At 44.0% G+C, this 24,440-nt stretch overlaps 1 protein-coding gene across 1 annotated transcript; it reads left to right on the top strand.

Moving 5' to 3' along the window:
* PPT1 (palmitoyl-protein thioesterase 1) lies at nt 1-24,440 on the top strand. Its single transcript, XM_070763874.1, has 9 exons — nt 1-169; nt 6,427-6,536; nt 9,627-9,754; nt 11,317-11,387; nt 14,762-14,861; nt 15,749-15,839; nt 19,305-19,403; nt 19,759-19,830; nt 23,099-24,440. Exons 1-9 carry the CDS (start codon nt 52-54, stop codon nt 23,252-23,254), a joined length of 945 nt encoding a protein of 314 aa, XP_070619975.1. The 5' UTR covers nt 1-51; the 3' UTR covers nt 23,255-24,440.

The raw sequence follows: 24,440 nt of genomic DNA, 5'->3' as shown, positions 1-24,440 counted from the left end.
CTGCTGTCACGTGACGCCGGAGCGGTCGGCGAGTCACGTGATTCTGGGAGGATGGCGCCGGTCGAGAGGCTGCTGCTGGCGGGGCTCCTGCTGCTGCTGGGCGGGCTCGACCGTCAGAGTTCGGGGAACGCTGCCGGTCCGGTGCCGCTGGTCATCTGGCACGGCATGGGTGAGCGGGGTTTTGCCCGGGGGCGGGGGGGGGCTGGTCGTTCTCCCTGCAGCCGCTTCGAAGCCGGAGCTGCGTGGTTTGCCTTCTGTTTTGCAAGCGCGGCTGGGGATGATGGGGCTTGTGCTCCAGGTTGGAACTCAAGCCCCATCATCCCCCAGCTTCTCTCCCTCGGGGTGACCTTTATAAACCAAACCTTATTTGGTTGAGCCCTAATTTTGTGCAACGAAATCTTGGTCCGCCTCCTCCTCCAAGCGGATTACTAGTTACCGGGTGGGTTCCCACTGGAAACCAGTTTGAAAATCGAAAACCAACCAGTAGAAACCAGTCGACCTTGTGAATCGGACGGGGGGGGGGGAAGCCTAGCATGCCAGCCAGATCACTAAATCTGGACGCCTTGCTAAAGAGGACAGCCCTGGCCACTGGACAAAATACCTCCAGGATGGAGGCACATCTGATTTGGTGTGTGTGTGTGTGTGTGTGTGTGTGTGTGTGTGTTGCAATATTGGGTGAAACCCCTCTGGAGAAAGTGGGTTTTCCATCTCTGCTGATGTACTTTGGGGTACCCTAGGCTCTTTCCTTCCTTCCTTCCTTCCTTCCTTCCTTCCTTCCTTCCTTCCTTCCTTCCTTCCTTCCTTCCTTCCTTCCTTTCCTGTCTGTCTGTCTGTCCATCTATCCATCCATCTATCCATGCATCCATCTATCTATCTATCTATCTATCTATCTATCTATCTATCTATCTATCTATCTATCTATCTATCTATCTATCTATCTATCAGCTTTCTATCCTGCCCTTCTCCTGGGACTCAGGGTGGCTCACAATAAAACAAATACACTAACATGGAGAAATCTAATATTAAAGTATACTAATATATCGCTACTAAAAACACACAGAAATCTAGTTTAAATAATATTCCAAAAACCTTTACATATTAAAAAAAAAAATAAAGCATCCACATTCTTTCTAATATACTTCACTCATAGGCTGGGGTAGGTGTTGTAAAAATTCTCAATGACCCCTGCCAGGCTGTCAACAAAAATGCATTTTCAAGGCCTTGCGCAAGGCTGGTAGGGTGCAGGCAGTATGAATCTCTAGGGGCAGGAATTCTTCCTACTAAGGGTAGTCCTTGACTTACAGCAGTTACTTTACTGAGGGTTTAAAATGACAACAGCAGTAAAAAAAATGTGGTTTACGACCATTTTCCCCCCAAAGATATGACCTCACAATCCTGTGATCAAAATTCAGATTCTGGCTAACTGTTTCATATTTATGACCATTTCCCCCCTTTTGTGACCTGATGCGCAAAGGCCATGGGAAAGCCAGATTCACTTAATGACTGGGTAACTAACTTTATTGTGTTTCACTTAATCGCTGTGGTAAGGAAGGTCGTGAAATGAGGCAAAAACTCACTGAACAACTGTCTCCCTTAGCAATGGAAATTTTGGGTTCAATTGTGGCATTAACTCTAGGATTATCCGTAGATTGTTAAAGAAAACAATCTTACACTTAACACCAAAAAACCTAAAGAACTGATAATTGACTTTAGGAGGAAGAAAGATGTATATTCACCATTGCACATAAATGGCGAGGAGGTGGAGAGGGTTGGTAGTTTCAAATTTCTGGGCACTTATATCTCAGAGGACTTCTCATGGACTATGAATGTTAATATGCTTGTGAAGAAGGCACAAAAGAGGCTGTACTTCCTGAGAATGCTCAGGAAGATAAATTTATCTCAGCAACTACTGCTGTCCTATCGCAGCACCATTGAGAGTGTGTTGACATACGGCATTCTAGCTTGGTGTGGGAGCAGCTCTGTAGCGAACAAAAATGCTCTACAGAGAATTATTAAAACTGCCCAGAACATCATTGGGCTCCAGCTACCCGCCCTGGATGACATCTTCACATCTCGCTGTTCTAGGAAGGTGCATACCATTCTCAAAGACTCTTCTCATCCTGCTAACAATCTTTTTGAACTGTTGCCTTCTGGCAGAAGATACAGAACAACTAGAACTCGACCACACATTTCCTGAATAGTTTTTATCCCAGAGCTATACTCACACTTAACAACGAACTAAAGGGTCACTATCAGTGAACTGTTGGACAATATTACTCGGTTTGTCATGTAGATGATTGAGTGGTTTAGGGTGGGGAATTTGTAGTGGGTGGGACATTTTATTCTACTTTTTTATTCCATTTTTTATTCTATTTTTAAACTTACCTATTCTAATTTTATATATGGTGGGACTGGTCTCTGGGTGTCACACGACTTTCGTTGCCAATGACAATTCGTTGCTTTGACAATGACAATAAATTTATTATTATTTATGGGGCACAGCAGACCCCACATGGCTGGCTGGGGAATTCTGGGAGTTGAAGTCCAGTCCTTTTTAAGTTGTCACCTAGAATGATTATAAAAGAAGAAAATGGAGAAATGAACGGTGATAGACCCAGATGACAAATTAGATTTTGAGGAGATAGCATTAGATAAGTGGCACATACCTAAAATAAAGAATTGTATGTATAGTAATGATCAAATATTTAGAAGAGACACCGATAGTTTTAAAATGTATGAGAACAAATTATCAGTCAGTTAAATGAGAGAGAAACCAAAATAAGATTCACTCAAGGAAAGGCAAAGAAGGAGAAATAAGAAGGAAAAAGGGGAAGGGAAAAGAGAAGGAGTGGAGAGAAGTAGGAAGGGGAAGAAGAGGAGTAAGGTAGAGGGAAGAGAGGAAGAAAAAGGGAGGTGCGTGTAAAGACATGAAGGAGAATAGCAGACTGATGAATAGATGTAATCGGTGCAAAGTAGGACATTGATTTAAGAATGATTTATAAAAATGTATAATTGTCTATATTACTGATATATTTTAAGGTACAGCAATACCTCGTCTAACAAACGCCTCGCCATACAAACTTTTCGAGATACAAATCCAGGGTTTAAGATTTTTTTGCCTCTTCTTACAAACTATTTTCACATTACAAACCCATCGCCGCTGCTGGGATGCCCTGCCTCCGGACTTCTGTTGCCAGCGAAGTGCTCATTTTTGCACTGCTGGGATTGCCCTGAGGCTCCCCTCCATGGGAAACCCCACCTCTGGACTTCCGTGTTTTTGTGATGCTGCAGGGGAATCTAAGCAGCGGAATCCCAGCAGCGCAAAAACGAGCACTTCGCTGGCAACGGAAGTCTGGAGGTGGGGTTTTCCAGTGAGGGGAACCTCAGTGAAATCGCAGCATCGCAAAAACACAGAGGTCCAGAGGTGGGGTTTCAAGGACTTTGGTGTTTTTGCAATGCTGGGATTTCACTGATGCTCCCTTCGCTGGGAAACCCCACCTCCGGACTTCCGTTGCCAGCGAAGCGCTCGATTTTGTGGGCGCTTCGGCTGGCAAAAGGGGTGAATTTTGGGCTTGCACGCATTAATCACTTTTCCATTGATTCCTATGGGAAACATTGTTTCGTCTTACAAACTTTTCAGCTTAAGAACCTCGTCCCAGAACCAATTAAATTTGTAAGACAAGGTATCACTGTATATGCATTGATATATGCATGCATTTTTAAAAAAAAGAAAAGATTGGACAACCTGTCAACAGTAGGGCACATTATCCTGTTCTACACACAGTCCCAGGAGCGTGTGGTTAAAAACTTTGGCCATAGTGTACTGGACAGAGACCCAGCCTCATGTGTTTCCTTGTCAGTGGCATTCAAAAATGTTTTAAGGTTACTCGGTTGCATTCACCCAACTTCCCTTCCGAGGTTTTGTTTGGGCCGATAAAATTGGAGATGACTTTTAGTTACACTTCCTTAAATGTTAAAAGGGAAAAAAAGGGGTTTGCAAAGTTGGCAAAATAAAATGTTATTGTTGTACTCATTTTATGTATCATGATTCTGTAAGGGGCACACATATTGTGATGACAGATATCAATTAATTGGTTTATTTCCTATTTTTTCCTCCATATGCTTAGCAGTGGAAGCATGGTGGTGCCCCTGGCAATAATTTCTTTGTGAGCAGTTAATTGCTCATTGGTGGAAAATTAATTGTGGCAACACCCTATGTATATTTATTTGGCATTAACTTAAATGGTTTTCAGTTCACAGGAGTTTCTGAATTGGTATAAATAGTCAGTTTCATTTCAAATATAATATTGGTGGTATGCACTTAATAGATTCAAATCCACCAAGGTTGGAATCAAATACTAGCTTCGTTGTAAAAATATTTTAGTTGCAAGAATCACACAGTGGAATTTGGAGGCTGAAACATGAAAGAAGTTGAGGTTTCTTGCTGCAGTAATTGACTTGCTGGTATAAAAATAAAAGCAGCTATGAAAATGTTAAGATGTAAAAACAAGAAAATCAATAAAAATTATTGCAAAAAAAATATATGAAAGCAGCTATGACTAAGTTCCTGTTTCTGAAATACCAGAGTTCCTTGTTCTTCTCAGCAAAAGAGTTGATTCCTTTATTTTTGGAGGTGGGTCAAGTATTCATGTGATAGTGTTTATGAATTGTAAAAGGGAAGATTAGCCTTTCCTTTTAGCATTACAAGTTGATTTGACTTATAACTTTAATTGAGCCCAGAATAATAGTCATGCAGATTCAATTTTATGATCTTTTTTGCAGTTGTGGTTAAGCAAATTACCCTGAATGTTAAGAAAACACATCAGTCGTTAAGGAAACCCATTTATACAATGGTGGTTTTTTTGTAAACAGTTCATTATCCAACTAGGTAATTTCAACAGTGCAAGTGCTAGCACTGATGGTGTTACCTGGTTTGGCAATGAAACGTCTGCCATAAACCCAGCCCCACCAAACTTAGAGAGAACCAAGAACACCTCTTGTGTCTCTTCAGATTGTATAAATCTTTCACTCAATCATTTTATGTGTGCTGCAGCTGTCAAAAGCCCCCAATATAATCCTCGGCTGCATTAACCGAAGCATAGAATCAAGATCACATGAAGTGTTAATATTACTTTATAATGCCTTGGTAAAGCCACATGTAGAATGCTGCATCCAGTTTTGGTCACCATGATGTAAAAAAAAAGATGTGGAGACTCTAGAGAAGTGCAGAGAAGAGCAACAAAGATGATGTCGTTTGGCGTGCCCCGGGGGAAGAGCCTTCTCTGTGGCGGCCCCGGCCCTCTGGAATCAACTCCCCCCAGAGATTAGAAATGCCCCCACCCTCCTTGTCTTTCGTAAATTACTCAAGACCCACCTGTACCGCCAGGCATGGGGGAGTTGAGACACCTTTCCCCCAGGCTCTTTATATTTTATGTTTGGTGTGTATGTGTTGTTTGGTCTTTAAATATGATAGGGTTTTATATGCTTCTTTTTAATATTAGATTTATTTCGCTATAATATTGTTTTTTATTATTGTTGTGAGCCGCCCTGAGTCTTCGGAGAGGGGCAGCATACAAATATAAATAATAATAATAATAATAATAATAATAATAATAATAATTATTATTATTATTATTATTATTATTATTATTATTATTATTATGGGACTGGAGGCTAAAACACACAAAAACTGGTTGTTGGAATTGAGTATGTATCGTTTAATGAAAAGAAGGACTAGGTGTGGCACGACAGCAGTGTCCCAATATCTCAGGGGTTGCCACAATCCAAGACATTTTGAGCCACTTCATGAAAGTTTAGAACAACCCGTGAATTGGAGCATAATATGGTTTCAAAGCTCAGCTAAAGCAGCTTTTCCTTAGAGAGGGTGGGATTAGACCATTTTATGCAACATTTTTTTTTTGCTGACCTTATTATGTTTATTATGTTTCTATTTAGTTGGACTGAGTGTGTATGACTGTGTAGTAGATAAGTTTTTATAATATATTTTTAAATTAGTTTTTTCATTTTTTTAATATTAGACTTGTACCTATATTGTATTGCTATTGTGTTGTGAGCGGCCCCGAGTTCTTTGGAGAGGGGCGGCATACAAATCTAATAAATTATTATTATTATTATTATTATTATTATTATTATTATTATAGAGCAAAAAAGGGTGCATGTGCCTGCTATTGCACATGTGTGCATTCCCACACCGGTAATGCAAGGCAAGGAGGGTGGGGGCAGTACTGATCTCCAGGGGATTTGATTCCAGAGGGCGGGGGCCGCCACAGAGAAGGCTCTTCCCCTGAGTCCTGCCAGACGGCATTGTTTAGTCGACGGAGGCCAACTCTGTGGGACCCAATCGGTCGCTGTGATTAAGTAACCTAGAGCCACTCTGATTTTTTAAACTTCTCTCTTTTCTTACAGGAGACAGCTGTTGCAACCCCATAAGCATGGGGTACATTAAAAAAATGGTGGAGGAGAAAATCCCAGGGATTTATGTGCTGTCTCTGAGGATAGGCAGCAGTTTAATTGACGTGAGTGGATTCATACAACGTGTGCTTTCAGCATGCAGATATGTGGATTAGATGTTTGCAGATTGTCTTCTAAAAGGAAGAGTCAAAATCTTAGGGGCAGAGTGATGGACAAAGGGGGGGGGGTCTTTTGAATTCAAAACAATTTGTGTCCTTCTAGTTGATTGGGTGCACCAGCTGTGTGTATCATACCAAGAGGGAGAAGTATTCATAGATAAAGAACCTTCAAGTTTGGGAACTTGAGAGTAGACCGACCAATTCAAGCGAAGACTCACCTAGCTTCTGTCATAAGGTGTCAGGTACAAAGAATCAGGACTACCAGTTAGGCTGCTTGTACAGCAACAGGTGTCTCCAACCTTGGGCACTTTTAAGTCCAGCGGATTTCAACTCCCAGAATTCCCCAGCCACCTTTGCTAGCTGGGGAATTCTGGGAGTTGAAGTCCAGCGGACTTAAAGTGGCCGAGCTGGAGACCCCTGGTATAGACGGTTTATTGACCTTCCAAATAACATCTGAGAAATAAATCAGAGTCCAAACTTTGGTCTTCTCCCAAATTCCAATTTATTAATAGAGCCATGTTAGTTACGAACTGTGCTCATCCCGATACTAACTTGCCCTACAGTTTTCCACCCAGGTTAAGGTCCATCCCTCGTCCCTATGCCCACAAGTTCATAACATGGACCACTCCGGTTCCTTCAACATCTATCATCCCATGTACTTCCGGCTGGTGCTGAACAAAGGATGACTTTGAATCTTCTGGAAAGAATTTGTTTGTTGAGCCGATGCAGAAGTTGGGGATAAATCAACTGCTTCTGAAGAAGGCCTGATGTTTATGGGAACTTGGGAAGGGGTGAATTCACGAGGGAGCAGATACAGCCAGAAAGCATTGTTTTGAGAAGTTCAAGGCCATCCTATGCCCACCACCTGGGTGGAAGCAGGAGTTGCCACGCTGCCACTACCTGAGTGGGCAGCATGATAAGTTTGTGGGTGGGGGCCCCTGGCATGTGAACTTTCAACTGGGCGGGAAGCTCGGATTCGGGTTCCCCTGTGGAATTAAATTGGAATTTTAAACAATTTATTTATTTTACTTATTTATTTTATTTATTGGATTTGTATGCCGCCCCTCTCTGTAGACTCGGGGCGGCTAACAACAGTAACAAAAAACAGCATGTAAATCCAATACTAAAACAACTAAAAAAACCCTTATTGTAAAACCAAACATCCATACATACAGACATACCATGCATAAAATTGTAAAGGCCTAGGGGGAAAGAATATCTCAGTTCCCCCATGCCTGATGACAGAGGTGGGTTTTAAGGAGCTTACGAAAGGCAAGGAGGGTGGGGGCAATTCTAATCTCCGGGGGGAGTTGGTTCCAGAGGGCCGGGGCCGCCACAGAGAAGGCTTTTCCCCTGGGCCCCCCCAAATGACATTGTTTTGTTGATGGGACCCGGAGGAGGCCCACTCTGTGGGACCTAACTGGTCGCTGGGATTCATGCGGCAGAAGGCGGTCTCGTAGATACCATGCCTTGACAATGCCTTGACTTGGACTCCGATTTAAATTTGGATGCTACTTGGAACCCTAACATTGTTGTGGTTAGTATCCTTCCCTCTCATGCAACCGCCCCTCCCCAATTCCCACAATGCCATTCTATTTGTGGCAGGCCAAAGTCTCTAACTCAAAATGATGCGTTGGGCCTGACACTTACACACAATCTGATCAACTAAATTTCAACTCAACCCTGATAAGACGGAGTGGCTGTGGGTTTTGCCTCCCAAGGACAATCCCACCTGTCCGTCCATCACCCTGGGGGGGGGAATTATTGACCCCCTTGGAGAGGGTCCGCAACTTGGGCGTCCTCCTCGATCCACAGCTCACATTAGAGAACCATCTTTCAGCTGTGGCGAGGGGGGCGTTTGCCCAGGTTCGTCTGGTGCACCAGTTGCGGCCCTATTTGGACCGGGAGTCACTACTCACAGTCACTCATGCCCTCATCACCTCGAGGTTCGACTACTGTAATGCTCTCTACATGGGACTACCTTTGAAAAGTGTTCGGAAACTTCAGATCGTGCAGAATGCAGCTGCGAGAGCAGTCATGGGCTTCCCCAGGTATGCCCATGTTACACCAACACTCGCAGTCTGCATTGGTTGCCGATCAATTTCCGGTCACAATTCAAAGTGTTGGTTATGACCTTTAAAGCCCTTCATGGCATCGGACCAGAATATCTCCGAGACCGCCTTCTGCCGCACGAATCCCAGCGACCGATTAGGTCCCACAGAGTGGGTCTTCTCCGGGTCCCGTCAACTAAACAATGTCGGTTGGCAGGCCCCAGGGGAAGAGCCTTCTCTGTGGCGGCCCCGACCCTCTGGAACCAGCTCCCCCAAGAGATTAGAACTGCCCCTACCCTCCTCGCCTTTCGCAAACTCCTTAAAACTCACCTTTGTCGTCAGGCATGGGGGAACTGAGACATCTCCCCCGGGCCTATACAATTTATGTATGGTATGCTTGTGTGTATGTCTGTTTAATAATGGTTTTTTAAAATATTTTAAATTGTAAATTATTAGATTTGTTATAAACTGTTTTTATTGTGTTGTGAGCTGCCCCGAGTCTACGGAAAGGGGCGGCATACAAATCTAATAAATAAATAAATAAATAAATAAATAAATAAACACTTACAGTAAATTGGCACCAGATAAGGGTCAACTAAATTCCGGAAGAGTTGGCCTTGCAGTTCTTGTGGTAACTCAAGGACTCTAAACTGATGGCTTGTTTAATTCTGCCCTCCCCCCCAAGCTCTGCCTGCTTTTCGCCTACATAAAGTAGCACAGCAGATGTTTTTAGGAAGCTGAGCAATAGGAGGAAAAGGCAGTCCTCTTCTCCCACTGTTGCTCCCATGCAGCAGGTGTTAGGGGTGTATTTGGAGACTACACCTTGTCATCAAGGCTGGTAGCTCTGGATAGACCTGTTCTCTAGGGTTTTGCAAATCAGATCGTGCCTTTCTGAACAGGTTTCCTACCCTATCTGTAAGGGCAGCCTCTTGGAGCCTGCACAGCTGGCTAGCCACTCACCAACCTCCCATTTTTCCCCCCTTAGGACATGGAGAACAGCTTCTTCATGAAGGTCAATGATCAAGTCAAGAAAGTGTGTGACCAGCTTTCTAAAGATCCTAATCTTCAAGGTGGCTACAATGCCATGGGCTTTTCACAAGGGGGTCAGTTCTTGTAAGTATTTCAAATAGCAATAGCGCTTAAAGTTATATAGAAACATAGAAGATTGATTGCAGAAAAAGACCTCATGGTCCATCCAGTCTGCCCTTATACTATTTCCTGTATTTTATCTTAGGATGGATCTATGTTTATCCCAGGCATGTTTAAATTCAGTTACTGTGGATTTACCAACCACGTCTGCTGGAAGTTTGTTCCAAGCATCTACTCCTCTTTCAGTAAAATAATATTTTCTCACGTTGCTTCTGATCTTTCCCCCAACTAACCTCAGATTGTGCCCCCTTGTTCTTGTGTTCACTTTCCTATTAAAAACACTTCCCTCCTGGACCTTATTTAACCCTTTAACATATTTAAATGTTTCGATCATGTCCCCCCTTTTCCTTCTGTCCTCCAGACTCTACAGATTGAGTTCAAACAGCTTCACAACTCCCTCTCTAAGCAGTTTACAGAGTCAGGCTCTTGCCTCTAACAATCTTTACTCACCTCGGAAGGATGGAAGGCTGAACCAACCTTGAGCCAGTCAGGATCGAACTGCTGGCAGTTGGCAGAATTTGCCTGCAATACTGCCACTGTGCCACCACAACTCCCCTTCCTTCCTTCCTTCCTTCCTTCCTTCCTTCCTTCCTTCCTTCCTTCCTTCCTTCCTTCCTTCCTTCCCTCCCTCCCTCCCTCCTTCCTTCCTAAACTCCTTCCTTGCTTCCTTCCTTCCCTCCCTCCCTCCTTCCTTCCTTCCTAAACTCCTTGCTTGCTTGCTTGCTTGCTTGCCTGCCTCCCTCCCTCCCTCCCTCCTTCCTTCCTTCCCTCCCTCCTTACTTCCTTCCTTCCTAAACTCCTTCCTTGCTTCCTTCAATCTGGCTCCTCCTTTTACTCACCTTGGAAGGATGGAAGGCTGAGCCAACCTTGAGCTTGGTGAACTGCTGGCAGCTGGTGATCAGCAGAGGTAGCCTGCAGTATTGCTCTCTATCCACTGCACCACCGTGGCTTTCTCCAATAGGAGATAATGGAAGACCCTGGAATGAAGCCAGTGAACGGAGTGCCCCTCGTGTTAGTGGTAGAATTCCTGGTTGCATACCCGAGAATCTCTGAGTCAGTCCTTGATTTCTCCAATGAAAGAGTAACAGATGATGAGCTGTTCTCCTGGAGAGCCATCCTAGCTCAGAGTAGATCTGTTTGGTAATACAGTGAAAGTCTGTTGACCAGTCTGCTTATTAAACGAAAGCCACGATGCCACTCTCATTTGTTTTGGGTTAGTATCCTATGCAATGCAGGCCATGGCAGTTTATAAAGCATGATTGATAGCTTTCAGGTTTCTGCTCCTCTTGCCAATCATGCCTTATTTGACAAACAGGATTCACTGAATCCAGCAACAGTTTATACCGGCCAACCTGGGGGCGATCTGGATATTCTGGAACTTCAATCCTTTCTCTGTCCCAGTCATGCAACACCAATGATTAATGCTGTACCAGAAAACTTTAAATCGTAAAAAGGTTAATTTTGGGGTTTGTTCCAGGGTGGAAGATGTCTTTCTGGTAGTGATCTGTTTCCCCCCCCTTCCTTAGGAGAGCCGTAGTGCAGCGATGTCCATCTCCACCGATGTTCAACCTGATTTCCATCGGAGGTCAACAACAAGGTAACTCTGTTTTTCAAAGACGAGTATAGTTGTAGGCCATCATAAAAACTGTCCTCATAACAAGGTGGAATTTCACCCCTTCAAGGTCTAGTCGATGTGTCTTCTGATTATGAAGGATCCGAGGTCCAAGTTGGGAAAACCCTGCAAAAGCACCGAGATACTGAAAGCACCGTATGTTTCGGAGTATAAGATGCACCCAAAAAAAGGATGGAAATTTTGATGTCTCTTATACACCAAATACAGCCATTTTTGGCCTCCTGAAACCCTGGCCCATGCATCCCATTTTTTGCCAAATTTTAATTTTAATTTTAATTTTAATTATTTTAATTTTAATTATTTTAATTTTAATTAATTTGTTTGTTTTGTCAAATTTTCCTTTTCTTCACAGACTCAGGGTGGCGAACAACAATAAAATGAATACAAAGTTAAAACCCCACAATAAAAAAACATCCATCCATCAATCATTCTTCAATAGGCCAGAGCAATATGTTGGTTTTCAACAACCTTCCCAGGCCTGTCGGCAAAGCTATGTTTTTAGGGCCTTTCCGGCTTACAGTACCACGGCTTACAATAACTGCAAAAGATTAAACCAAGAAATAAATCACATGAAGAATAATGTGTAAAACACTGTAGAATAATGTGTGAACCCAGCCAGTATCTCCAGTAGTACTTTAGTCCAATAGCACTTCAGGCAAATAAAGAATAGATAGGCTCACTTGTTTATTATATCTATTATTAGAACCCAGTGCATTTTATAGTCTGAAAAATACGGTAGCTTTTTTCCTGGTAGAAAATTAGGGCCAGGAACCCTAGGTGCATCACACAGCCACCAAAATGTGCATCACACAGCCACAGCCACTGAAAATCAGTGACAAAAGACCCATTTTCAAAGGCACAATTTTCATTAGATTTGGAATTATGGGGGTTTGTCTCTAGGTAGAGCAGAAATGACAATAAGAAGACTACAAGCTGCAACTATAAAGCTGTTCCGAGTCTCCGGAGAGGGTTGGCATACAAATCTAATAATAAAATAAATAATAATAATAATTCCCTTTCCCATTCTTAAACCCTCATCTTCCCCAAACCTCAATATCAAGCCACCATTGGTGTTTTAACACAATCTTCTTGGCATTTTTTTGTCTGTTTCTGGAAGTGCTCTGGTCGGCTTTTTTCCCACCCTTTAATGGGACAAAAATTTGTTGTCTGCTACAAAGGATGAAAGTGCTTTTATAGCTGCAGTGATATATCAAGAAGGAGAAGAAAATCTTTTAACACAGTTGTGGCTTGATGTTGAGATTTGAGGAGGATGGGGGTTTAAGAGGGAGGAAGGGAGTGGTACAGATTACAATCTTGTGCTGTCATTCTTACTTTTCATTTTTTTTCCAAAGTTTATTTTTATTTTTGTTAACTCCATATTCACACATATATTACTGCATATACGATACAAACATTTCCATAACATATATTATTATATCTTTCTAACCTCTCTCTCTTCTATTCAACATCTTTGTCATATTTATAAAATTATCATATATTTATGCTTCCCTTTCTCACTCCCCTCCTATTCTCTCCATCTCTTCCATCTACCTTCTGTATCTTCCTTCCTTCCTTCCTTCCTTCTCCTCCCTCCCTCCTTCCTTCCTTCCTTCCTCCACCCTACCTCTACCTCTCTCCTCCTACTTCCTCTCTTTCCCTTTAAACCTTCCCTTGAGTGATTTTAATTCTATTGAAATTTTATACTAACCAAACGGATAAAATATTACTATTTTGTTATATTTTTATAGTATCCCATCTCTTATGATATTTTTTTTTCTTTTTAAAGTATTCATCACCATTATCCTTTAGTTGTTGGTAAACACTTTTACACTAATATCTCTTACATCCTAATTTTGTCATCTGGTGTAAAATATTTCTTTATCACTCCTAATTTTTAAATTTGTGCGCATTTTACTACAATTTCTAATGATAATTTAATCATTTTCTATCCAATTACTTTTCTTACACACAACCCACAGACCTCCAAATCTACTGATAAATTGTGCGGCTGAAAATGGGCTACTTGTTCTAAGGCTCTTTGATGGTTGTATGCTACTCATAGATTACCTAGTCCTGATATACTAGCAGGAAACACCTGCTTCCAGCGTCCCAGTCTTACTACAGGGTTTTACCAACTTTTGAAGGCTGTGGAACTTGTTCGTTTTTTTAAAAAAAGACAGCAATCCAGAAATTGTGATCAAGAGCCAAAGTTCTTGTGATAGAAAACCTGTTGTGTTTGTGTCATCTCTGCCCCTCCCTTTTAGTCTCTTATCAAGCCCTGTTCAAACTCCCATGGGATTCAGTTGGAGAAACTGCTCCAGTGGGCGTTAAACCTGAACTACAGGTTCACTAGGATGGGTCCTGAGGTCTTTGTCTAAACTTGCTGTTTCTGATTTAAAACTCCATTTACTGGTTTTTAATTTAGCAATGAAATTTACTTACTTTTCCTACCGGTTTGGAAGTATGCGCTTTGCATGCGCTCGCTTTACTCACGCACACGGTTTTTCACCCTCTGCGCATGAGCAGAACATTTTGCACATGTGCAGACGGTTAAAAAAATAAAATGGCATTGGACCAGATTACCTCCGGAACCGCCTGCTACTGCACGAATCCCAGCGACTGATAAGGTCCCACAGAGTTGGCCTTCTCCGGGTCCCATCGACTAAACAATGTTGTTTGGCGGGCCCCAGGGGAGGAGTCTTCTCTGTGGCGGCCCCGGCCCTCTGGAACCAACTCCCCCCAGAGATTAGAACTGCCCCCACCCTCCCTGTCTTTCGTAAACTACTCAAGACTCATTTATGCCGCCAGGCATGGGGGAGTTAAGATATTCCTTCCCAGTAGGCCATTACAAGCTATGTATGGTATGTTTGTGTGTATGTTTGGTTTTATAATAAGGGTTTTTAGTTGTTTTATTAATTGGATGGTTACATGCTGTTTTTACCATTGTTGTTAGCCGCCCCGAGTCTACGGAGAGGGGCGGCATACAAATCCAATAAATAAAATATATAAATAAATAAAATGGTGGGTGTCTGGGCAGATGGGCAGAGCCTTGTGCTGCCGCCGCTACTGGGTTTCCAAACCACCACCGCCTGCCGCTACCGGTACACTTGAGTTGGTAGCATGTCACCCATTTTAATTTGCACATCAGCCACCTGATTTTGGGCTCATGTGGCGGCTCTGGGAGGGGACCTTCGGCCTTCGGAGGGCCTCTGGGGGGGCAGGGGAGGGTGTTTTTGTTCTCAACATCTTTTAAGGAGTGCGGTGACCAAAATTGGTTGCAGTATTCCAGGTGTGGAATACTTACTAGGGTTTTCTAAATGGCTCTCTTCCTGCTGCAGGTGTCTTCGGTTTCCCACACTGCCCTGGAGAGAGCTCCCATATCTGTGACTGGTTGAGAAAAGTGCTGGATATTGCTTACACAGATGCAATTCAGCAGCAGTGAGTTTGCTTTTCCAGGAGATAGATTGTTTGTCTGTTTATCATCTCTCTCTCTCTCTCTCTCTCTCTCTCTCTCTCTCTCTCTCTCTCTCTCTCTCTCTCTCTCTCTCTCTCTCTCTCTCTCTCTCTCTCTCTCTCTCTCTCTCTCTCTCTCTCTCTCTCTCTCTCTCTCTCTCATTTCTGTCTGTCTACCTATCTATCATCTATGTCATCTATCTATCATTCTCTCTCTGTGTGTCATCTCTATCTCTCCCATCTATCATCTATATCTATTTATCTATCTATCTATCTATCTATCTATCTATCTATCTATCTATCTATCTATCTATCTATCTATCTATCTATCTATCTATCTATCTATCTATCTATCTATCATCTCTCTCTCTCTCTTATTTCTGTCTCTCTGTCTACCTATCTATCATCTATGTCATCTATCTATCATTCTCTCTTTGTGTGTCATCTCTCTCTCCCCATCTATCATCTATATCTATCTACCTACCTACCTACCTACCTACCCATCTATGTAATCTATCATTCTCTCTGGGTGTATCATCTCTCCCTCCCTCCCTATCTTATCTATCATCTATATCTTTCATATATCATTATCTCTCCTATCTATCTGTCTGTCTGTCTGTCCATCCATCCATCCATCCATCCATCATCTATATCATCTATCTATCATTCTCTGTGTCATCTCTCTCTCTCTCCCTATCTATCATCTATATCTATCATTTTTTATCTATCTATCATTCTCTCGTCTATCTGTCTTTCTATCATATTGAGGGTACCCCAATACATATTGGCGAAGAAACGCCTGGGTGGAATGGGAAAAATTCAGAGGCTCTTTTATGATTTGCCGTTTGCCCTTCTCTCTCTCTCTGCCACAGCCTCGTCCAGGCGCAATACTGGCACGATCCGAGGAACGAGAAGCAATACCGCAAGAGCAGCCTCTTCTTGGCTGACATCAACCAGGAGCGGGTAGGCCAAACCAAACACTCTAACCAATGCAAAACACGACTAAGCTGCTCTGATTCACACATTACACGTTGAAGGGCTTCTTTGCTAGAAAAATGAGCCAAAGGTTTTGCAGTTTGTAATTTGCTGCCTCGACTCAGCTTTCGTAAGACGGGCAGCATATAAGTTTAATAATGCAAATAAACAAATGAGCGATTCGGAATGTGTCAACAAGCCACAGCTTAGCAGAGCAGCAAACTCAGGTCACTCTAAACCAGTGATTCCCAACCGTGGCAACTTGATGAGATCTGGACTTTAACTCCCAGAATTCCCCAGCCGGCATTCGGGGAATTGAATCTCAATTCCCCATGAACTTCGTGTCGGATTGGTAACTTCCTATTTGCTGGTAATGCAAGAGTTAAACAGGAAAGCAACAGGAGGAACAGCCCACACATCATTTGATTGACATCAGTGAAGGGACAGTTTGTTTTTGGCACCCAGAAGCACCAAACAGAAAACATCAGGAATCTGAAGTGAACAGATCAAATGAAGCTGCAGTCTAGCAAAGGGGCTTCACGGCCAAACAAAGGGCAGATAACATTTATATATTTAATGAAACAACTAGTTATCTGTTCCTTCCTATCCTTTTTCTCTAAACTGCATATAATAAACATTGAAAAATATATTGCTTGAATATAAAAATTCTCAGTGTACAGTGATACCTCGTCTTACAAACGCCTCGCCATACAAACTTTTCGAGATACAAACCTGGGGTTTAAGATTTTTTTGCCTCTTCTTACAAACTATTTTCATCTTACAAACTGACCGCCGCTGCTGGGATGCCCGCCTCCGGACTTCTGTTGCCAGCGAAGCACCGGTTTTTGCACTGCAGGGATTCCCCTGAGGCTCCCCTCCATGGGAAGCCCCACCTCTGGATTTCCATGTTTTTGTGATGCTGCAGGGGAATCCCAGCATCGCAAAAATGAGCACTTCGCTGGCAACGGAAGTCCGGAGGTGGGGTTTCCCAGCAAGGGTAGCCTCAGTGAAATCGCAGCATCGCAAAAACACAGAGGTCCGGAGGTGGAGTTTCGAGGACTGCCAGCGAAGTGCTCATTTTTGCGATGCCTGGATTTCCCTGCTGGGATTCCCCTGCAGCACCACAAAAACACAGAAGTCTGGAGGTGGGGTTTCCCATGGAGGGGAGCATCAGGAGAATCCCAGCAGCGCAAAAACAGGTGCTTCGGCTGGCAAAAGGGGTGAATTTTGGGCTTGCACGCATTAATTGCTTTTCCATTGATTCCTATGGGAAACATTGCTTCGTCTTACAAACTTTTCACCTTAAGAACCTCGTCCTGGAACCAATTAAGTTTGTAAGATAAGGTATCACTGTACTTCTTTAAATGGAGTCTACATATGATCCAGAAATTATAGATAAGTTAAATAAATATATCTAACACTTACTCATCAGAAGGTTGCAAAATTCAATCACTTGGCTCCAGGGATGCGGCCACCGTTATAAATGTGAGTCAGTTGTCAGGCATCTGAATGTAAATCGCACGACTGTGGGGATGCTACAACCCCCATAATTGTGAAAAATGGTCCTAACAGGGTAGCAAAATCGTGCATGGACAGGCAGGGGCGCTACAGGCACTCCTGTGTATCCACACATGATTTTGCTACCTGCCCAGGTGCAGTAGCATAATTGCACTGGACTCCGCTAGCACTCAGAGCCATGGGGGCGAGCTCACGTCACCATTCCACCTTAGCGGCCCACCTCTGGTCCTAACTTACTTTTTTCAGTGCTGTTGTAAGTCCAAACAGTCATTAAGTGAACTATTGTAAGTTGAAGACTGCCTGTGTCTTGCTCAGGTTGAGAAACACCGCTCTAAACTATGGGATATCTGCCTGAAAAAAGTGTGACTTTTGAAACATTTGGAAGAAAATCCAGTTAGCCAAACCAGAATTGATTCTATCCTTTAGTCCTAGGATGTTGTTTGTCGACAAAATACAGAGCAGATTTAAAGAAACGTAAGGAGGTCTGGTTGTGTTCGGCGCTTTATACTGCATTATTCAGACAACAGCTTTCTATTGTGTTACATTTTGTACTAGAAAATCATTCTGGAAAATTTAAGAACCTAAGAAGAGCCATGCTGAATCAGGCCAGAGCCCATCAAGTCCAGCATTCTGTGTCACACAGTGGCCCACCAATTGTCCATGGGGATCTTGAATAGAAAGAGAAGGCAAAACCCTCCCTTTCCCTTGACCCCCAACAAGATTATTTATTTATTTATTTATGTTATTTATTTATTTTGTCCAATACACAATAATACACAATGAAGGTTATAGAGGATATAGTAGAGAAGAAATACGAGATATAGGAGAGACTATAGGACAGGGGTGGAAGGCACTTAGTGCGCTTATGTACGCCCCTTACTGACCTCTTAGGAATCTGGAGAGGTCAACCGTGGATAGTCTAAGGGTAAAGTGTTGGGGGTTAGGGGATGATACTACGGAGTCCGGTAATGAGTTCCACGCTTCGACAACCCGATTACTAAAGTCATATTTTTACAGTCAAGTTTGGAGTGGTTAATATTAAGTTTGAATCTGTTGTGTGCTCTTGTGTTGTTGTGGTTGAAGCTGAAGTAGTCTTTCACAGTCAGGACGTTGCAGCATATGATCTTGTAGGCAATACTTAGATCATGTTTAAGGCGTCGTAGTTCTAAGCTTTCAAGACCCAGGATTGTAAGTCTAGTTTCGTAGGGTACTCAAATGGTACTCAAGGGAATCCTGCCTGCCTCAACCAACATAGAGGCAGCACATGGACATCCATTTCAATAACCACTGATACACTTGGCATCCATGAATCTGTCTAATCCTGCCTTGAAGCTATCCAGACTGACAGCTGTCACGACCTCTTCTGGAAGTGAATTCCATAAACCAAGGACCCTCTGGGTGAAGAAATATTTCCCTTTATTTGTCCTCACTTTCTTACCTATGAGCTTTAGGGAGTGACCTCTCGTCCTAGTATTGTGTGATACAGAAAAGAATTTTTCTCTATCCACCTTTTCTATCCCATGCATGATTTTATACACTTCGATCAAGTCACCCCTTAAACGCCGTCTTTCAAGGCTGAAGAGACCAAGGTGTTCAACCTGGTTTCCTAAGGGAGGGGCTCTTTGAAGGATGGAAGATAAAATATATGTCAATCTGCCCTTTTCCATTTATACATACCCTAGTACAGTGTTTCTCAACCTTGGCAACTTGAAGATATCTGGACTTCAACTCCCAGAATTCCACAGCCAGCGTTCACTGGCTGAGGAATTCTGGGAGTTGAAGTCCAAATATCTTCAAGTTGCCAAGGTTGGGAAACACTGCCCTAGTATTAAACGGTAACAGTAGCAGTGGGCTACCATTGTCATGTAAAATCTAATTATTTCTGTCATTAACACTATTCTGATATTATTTATCTTCCCCTGCCTGTTTGCCCAGGTCATCAATGAGACTTACAAGAAAAACCTGATGACTCTGAAAAAATTTGTGATGGTGCGGTTTCTCAATGACACAATGGTGGATCCCGCGGCCTCAGAGGTGAGCGGCTTGGAAGGGTGTGGTGCTGAAAAAAGATGTGCCCATCCGAAAATCAAAGTGGGATTTAGCTTTGGTGTGCTAGTCCAAAACAACAACAACAAACCTACAGGAAGTCCTCAAATTAATTAATTAATTTATTTATTGGATTTGTATGCCGCCCCTCTCCGTGGACTCGAGGCGGCTAACAACAGTGGTAAAAACAACATGTGACAATCCAATACTAAAACAGCTAAAAACCCTTGTTATAAAACCAAGCATACATACAAACACACTGCATAAATTGTAGAAGCCTCTTGAAAAAGCTCCTTTGGGATCACAGATATTTTCATGCCTTCTTGTTTCCTTCCCGTCCAAGTGGTTTGGTTACTACCGGAGCGGTCAGACCAAGGAGACCATCCCTCTTCAAGAGACTCCGCTCTACACGGAGGTAATTATACGGAGTGCTGCTGTCTTCCATGTGAATTACAGTGATCCCACGGGTATTGTGACCCCGATCATTGCGAAATGGCTATATGGCGATTTTGCAACCCAGAAGTAAAAACACCATCTGCGCATGCGCGCCCTTTTTTCTATGGGCACGCATGCGTAAATGGCGCCGGGCAGATCAGCTGCTGGGCGGCTTCCCTAGGTCTTCCCCCTCTTGCTGGCGGGAGGGCGAGCGGCGGGCATCAGCGAGGAGTTTCCCCACCGCCCACGCAAACTCCTCGCTGCCGCCCGCCCGCCCTTCGCCCGCCCACGCCGTTCATTCTCGCCGCTTCCCAGCTGAGTCCTGAAGCGAATTGGCTTCAGGACTCAGCTGGGAAGCGGTGCGAGCGAACGGCTTGTCCGCCGCCCGCCCTTCGCCCGCCCACGCCGTTCATTCTCGCCGCTTCCCAGCTGAGTCCTGAAGCGAATTCGCTTCAGGACTCAGCTGGGAAGCGGCGCGAGCGAGCGGCGTGGGCGGGCGAGTGGCAGCGAGGAGTTTGCGTGGGCGGTGGGGAAACCCCAGCGCCGCTTCCCAGCTGACTCCCCTTCCCAGGAACCCCAATCTTCGGCTCCTCGCTAGCGCTGCGGAAGTAAAAACACCATCTGCGCATGCGCAGATGGTGTTTTTACTTCCGCAGCGCTACTTCGCGAAAACCCGATCATTGCTAGGGGTCCTGGAACGGAACCCTCGCAATGATCGGGGGATCACTGTACTGAAAACTCAACTTAGCTTTGAAACAAACATACTGTCTGAAGTTGCAATCCTCACTTTGCCAAGGGCCATAATTTCTCAGTCCAGGCAGCACCATAAGAAGGAGGTCTATATCAATATCAATTTGAAAATTGCTCCCAGGATTGGAAACCCATCAGGGATTTATTTTTATTTATTAGATTTTTATGCCACCCACTCCCGAGAGACTCAGGGTGGCAAAAACAGTATAAAATGATTAAAATACAACAATTAATAATAATACAAAACTCTTTAAATATGATCACAACAGTCATACTGTCAAACATCCCAATCAAATCATGTCTAGGCTGGAATTAAAGGTTTCAGTTCTCACACCGCCCCCCCCCCCCCCCCGGCTTGCTGAGCCAGGTTTTTAGGGCCTTTCAGAAAGCCAATAGGGTGGGGGCGGTACGGACCTCGGGGTGGGGGTGGGGCATTTGATTCCAAAGAGCAGGGGCCACCACAGTGAAGGCCCTCCCCCGTAGGGCCACCAACCGACACTCCTTAGTCGATGGGACCCGGAGCCCAACCTTGTGGGCACTAATCGGTCGCTGGGTGGTATGAAGCAGGAGAGGGTCCCATAAATAATCTGATCCTAAGTCATATAGGGCTTTATAAGTGTTCTGTCGGGCTCTCTGGTAGACTCCTCCCAAAAATTCACAGGTACAAATTTCAGACACACACGTTTGAAAATTCAAAACAATGTTCTTTATAATGAAAATTCACTTAAACCAAGCCCTCTTTTGGTATAGCCAAGAGCACTCGTCTCCAAACAAACTGGTAATTTGTACAAGTCCTTTATCAGTTCTGTGATACTTAGCTTGCAGTTGTGAGGCAATTCACAGTCCTTCTTCTTTCACAAAGTGAAACACACTTTGCTCTGGTTTAGTTTCAAAGCCGGGAAAAATCAGCACACAAAAGGTCAAAGTCAGTAAAGCAGTCACGAAACACAATGATCAGATAATCCTCCACAATGGCCAAACCCACAGGCTGCTATTTATAGCAGCCTCACTAATGACCACAGCCCCACCCAACCACAGGTGGCCTCATTTTCTTTGATAATAATCTCTCAGTTGTTGTTGCCTATGCATCGCTCTCCGCATGCGTGGCTGTATCATTAACTCTTGTTCCGAATCCAAGGAGGAGCTAGAGAATTGATCTCCTTCTGAGCTGTCTGCCACACTCTCCTCCTCCCTGTCACTCCTGTCTTCTTGGTCAGAGGAGCCTTCATCAGCAGATTCCACCGGGGGCAAAACAGGCCTGCAGCATGTGGATGTCTCCCCCACATCCACAGTCCTTGGGGCAGGAGCTGGGCCAGAGCTAACCACAACACCAAGTAATAACAAACACCTTGAATTGTGACCGGAGACCAATTAGTAGCCAATGCAGCACATGGAATTGCTCACACAGTCGCATTCTGGACTAGCTTAACTTTCCAAACACTTTTCAAGGGTAGCCCTACACACTCTACACACATGTAGAGTGTGTTGCAGTAATCAAGGCATGAGGTGATAAGTCCAGAAGGACCTCTAGAGCAGCGATCCCCAGCCCTCAATCCGTGGACTGGCACCAGGCATGCCAGAAACAGGGTTGCGCAAACGAAGCTCCATCCATGGGATTTAGGCAGCCTGTGAAACCACAGCCCCTCCGATATGCAGAAAAAACCCTCTCCCCATGGAATTGGTCCCTGGTGCCCAAAATGTTGGGTGGGGGCACTGCTCTAGAGTTTTGTCCCTCCCTAACAAACTTAACTAAGTCAGTTAAGGAGTATGGCTATATCCATGTCCTAAAACATTTTCAATTCTGGCTGGCTACCTAAGCTTTGCTATTGCCTGCCTTAATTCTTTGTCTACTTCTCAGTCTAGGCAGAGGTGGGTTCCTCCCAATTCACCCGAACTGGTCACACAACCCATTGGTAATGTTACAGTGATGTCACAGAACTGGTTTGGTTGGTGGGTGGGCACTGCCATTTTTTTAAAAAAAATTCCCCCTGCCCTGAATTTTTTTTGGAGAATTTTTCCCCAGGTTTTTTCCTGGCACTGCGAATGTGTCGCCATCTTGCTTTTGCCTTTAGGGTGTGTGTGTTAATTTCTCAGCACTGCATATATGCGCGCTCAAAGCTTTTTAATGTTGGCCAGCTCAGGGGTCTCCAACCTTGGCAAGTTTAAGACGCGTGGACTTCAACTCCCAGAATTCTTTAGCCAGCAAAGCAAAGCTGGCTGGCTGAGGAATTCTGGGAGTTGAAGTCCACACGTCTTAAACTTGCCAAGGTTGGAGACCCCTGAGCTAGATGATGCCCCCTGCCAAACCTTCAAGCTGTATCGGGCGAAAGCCTGAACAATCCTATGAATTGCTCAATTAAGCCAGATGTCTTGGTTACACCCTAAACGCTAACGGCAGAATGTGGTTGGCTGGGTTAGGGTGCGAACATTACCGTTGTCTCTGTTTAGTTTCTGACTAAATTGTTCCTTGGTTTAACGGACATCTTCCCTTTTTCCAGGATCGTTTGGGCCTGAAGGCGATGGACCAAGCAGGAAAGCTGGTGTTCCTCCAAGTGGAAGGGGAGCACCTGAGTTTTTCCAAAGAGTGGTTCTTCAAGAACATAGTGCCAATTCTAAGTGTTGCTGCTGATGGGAGTCAGGTTGTTCTAGCGTAGGGTTTGGGGGCTGAAGGCGATTTTCAAGGTGGGATACGTCCTACAGCAGTGATGGTGAACCTATGGACCATATCTCAGGGTATACAAGGCTTTCCCGTTAGCCGGAGTGCATGTGTGCGCTGGTCAGCTGATTTTTAGTCTTTAGGAAAGCCTCTGGATGGCGAAAAATGGACCCAGCGCGCCTACTGGAAGTTCAGAAATTAACTTCCTGTAGGCCCATTGGGCTGTTTTTTGTCCTCCAGGACATTACATTATGGGTTTGAGCATGGCCATGCGCACTGTTGTGCCCTTTTGGCACCCAAGGAAAAAAAGGTTCGCCACCACTGTCCTGTATAGAGCTATTCTTGAAAGACAGGTTGTTTCTACTAATCTGCTAACTAGGCACCGCTCTGTTTCGGGATTAGCAGTTTAGTCCAAGTATTTTGACTTTTTCAAAACCCAGCCTGGCCTTGTCTCCAGGGCCTGCCTGCTGCAGATCTTAATCAGTATGGTATTTGTACGGCACAATGGAGCCGGTCACCATTGTTTGGGGAGGGTGTAAAGGATTACCATTCACACGTTGTAAAATTCCCACTTCAGGTGGCGTGTCATATTTGACACAGGGCCCACTTGATTTTGTTGGAAGTGTCAGTCTAAAGGAATTCGAAAGCACTGTTACATGCCCTTGTGTAGTTGCTCTGGATGGAGATATTGAATAGGTTTAAATAGGGATGCCTTCTGAATGAGGCATGGAGGGTTGAGGTCTTTCCGCAACTAAGGTTTTTTCTTTCTGAAAACTGTGAGCTTGGTGGGTGGAAGGCATCGCTGTCAATACTGGAAGGAATTCCGATAGAAAAGTCATTGATTAAATTTCCCAAAAGAGGGCAGGTGATTTAAAATATAGCAATAGCACTTACATACCACTTCATAGTGCTTTTACAGCCCTAGGCGGTTTACAGAGTCAGCCTATTGCCCCCCAAAATCTGGGTCCTCCTTTTACACACCTGGGAAGGATGAATCAACCTTCAGCTGTTGAGATTTGAACTGTTGAACTGCAGCTAGCAAGTCAGCGAAGTAGCCCGCAGTGCTGCACTCTAACCACTGTGCCACCTCGGCTCTTATGTTGAAATCAATTCATACTTTCTTTGGTTTACAAGATGACTATTTTGCAACTTGACACAGTCTAATAAACCAGTTTTAATTTAAA

The sequence above is a fragment of the Erythrolamprus reginae genome, chromosome 11 (assembly GCF_031021105.1).
Source record: "Erythrolamprus reginae isolate rEryReg1 chromosome 11, rEryReg1.hap1, whole genome shotgun sequence".
NCBI lineage: Eukaryota > Metazoa > Chordata > Lepidosauria > Squamata > Dipsadidae > Erythrolamprus > Erythrolamprus reginae.
The sequence above is the reverse complement of the archived record's forward strand: the minus strand, read 5'-3'. Positions and strand labels throughout refer to the sequence as shown.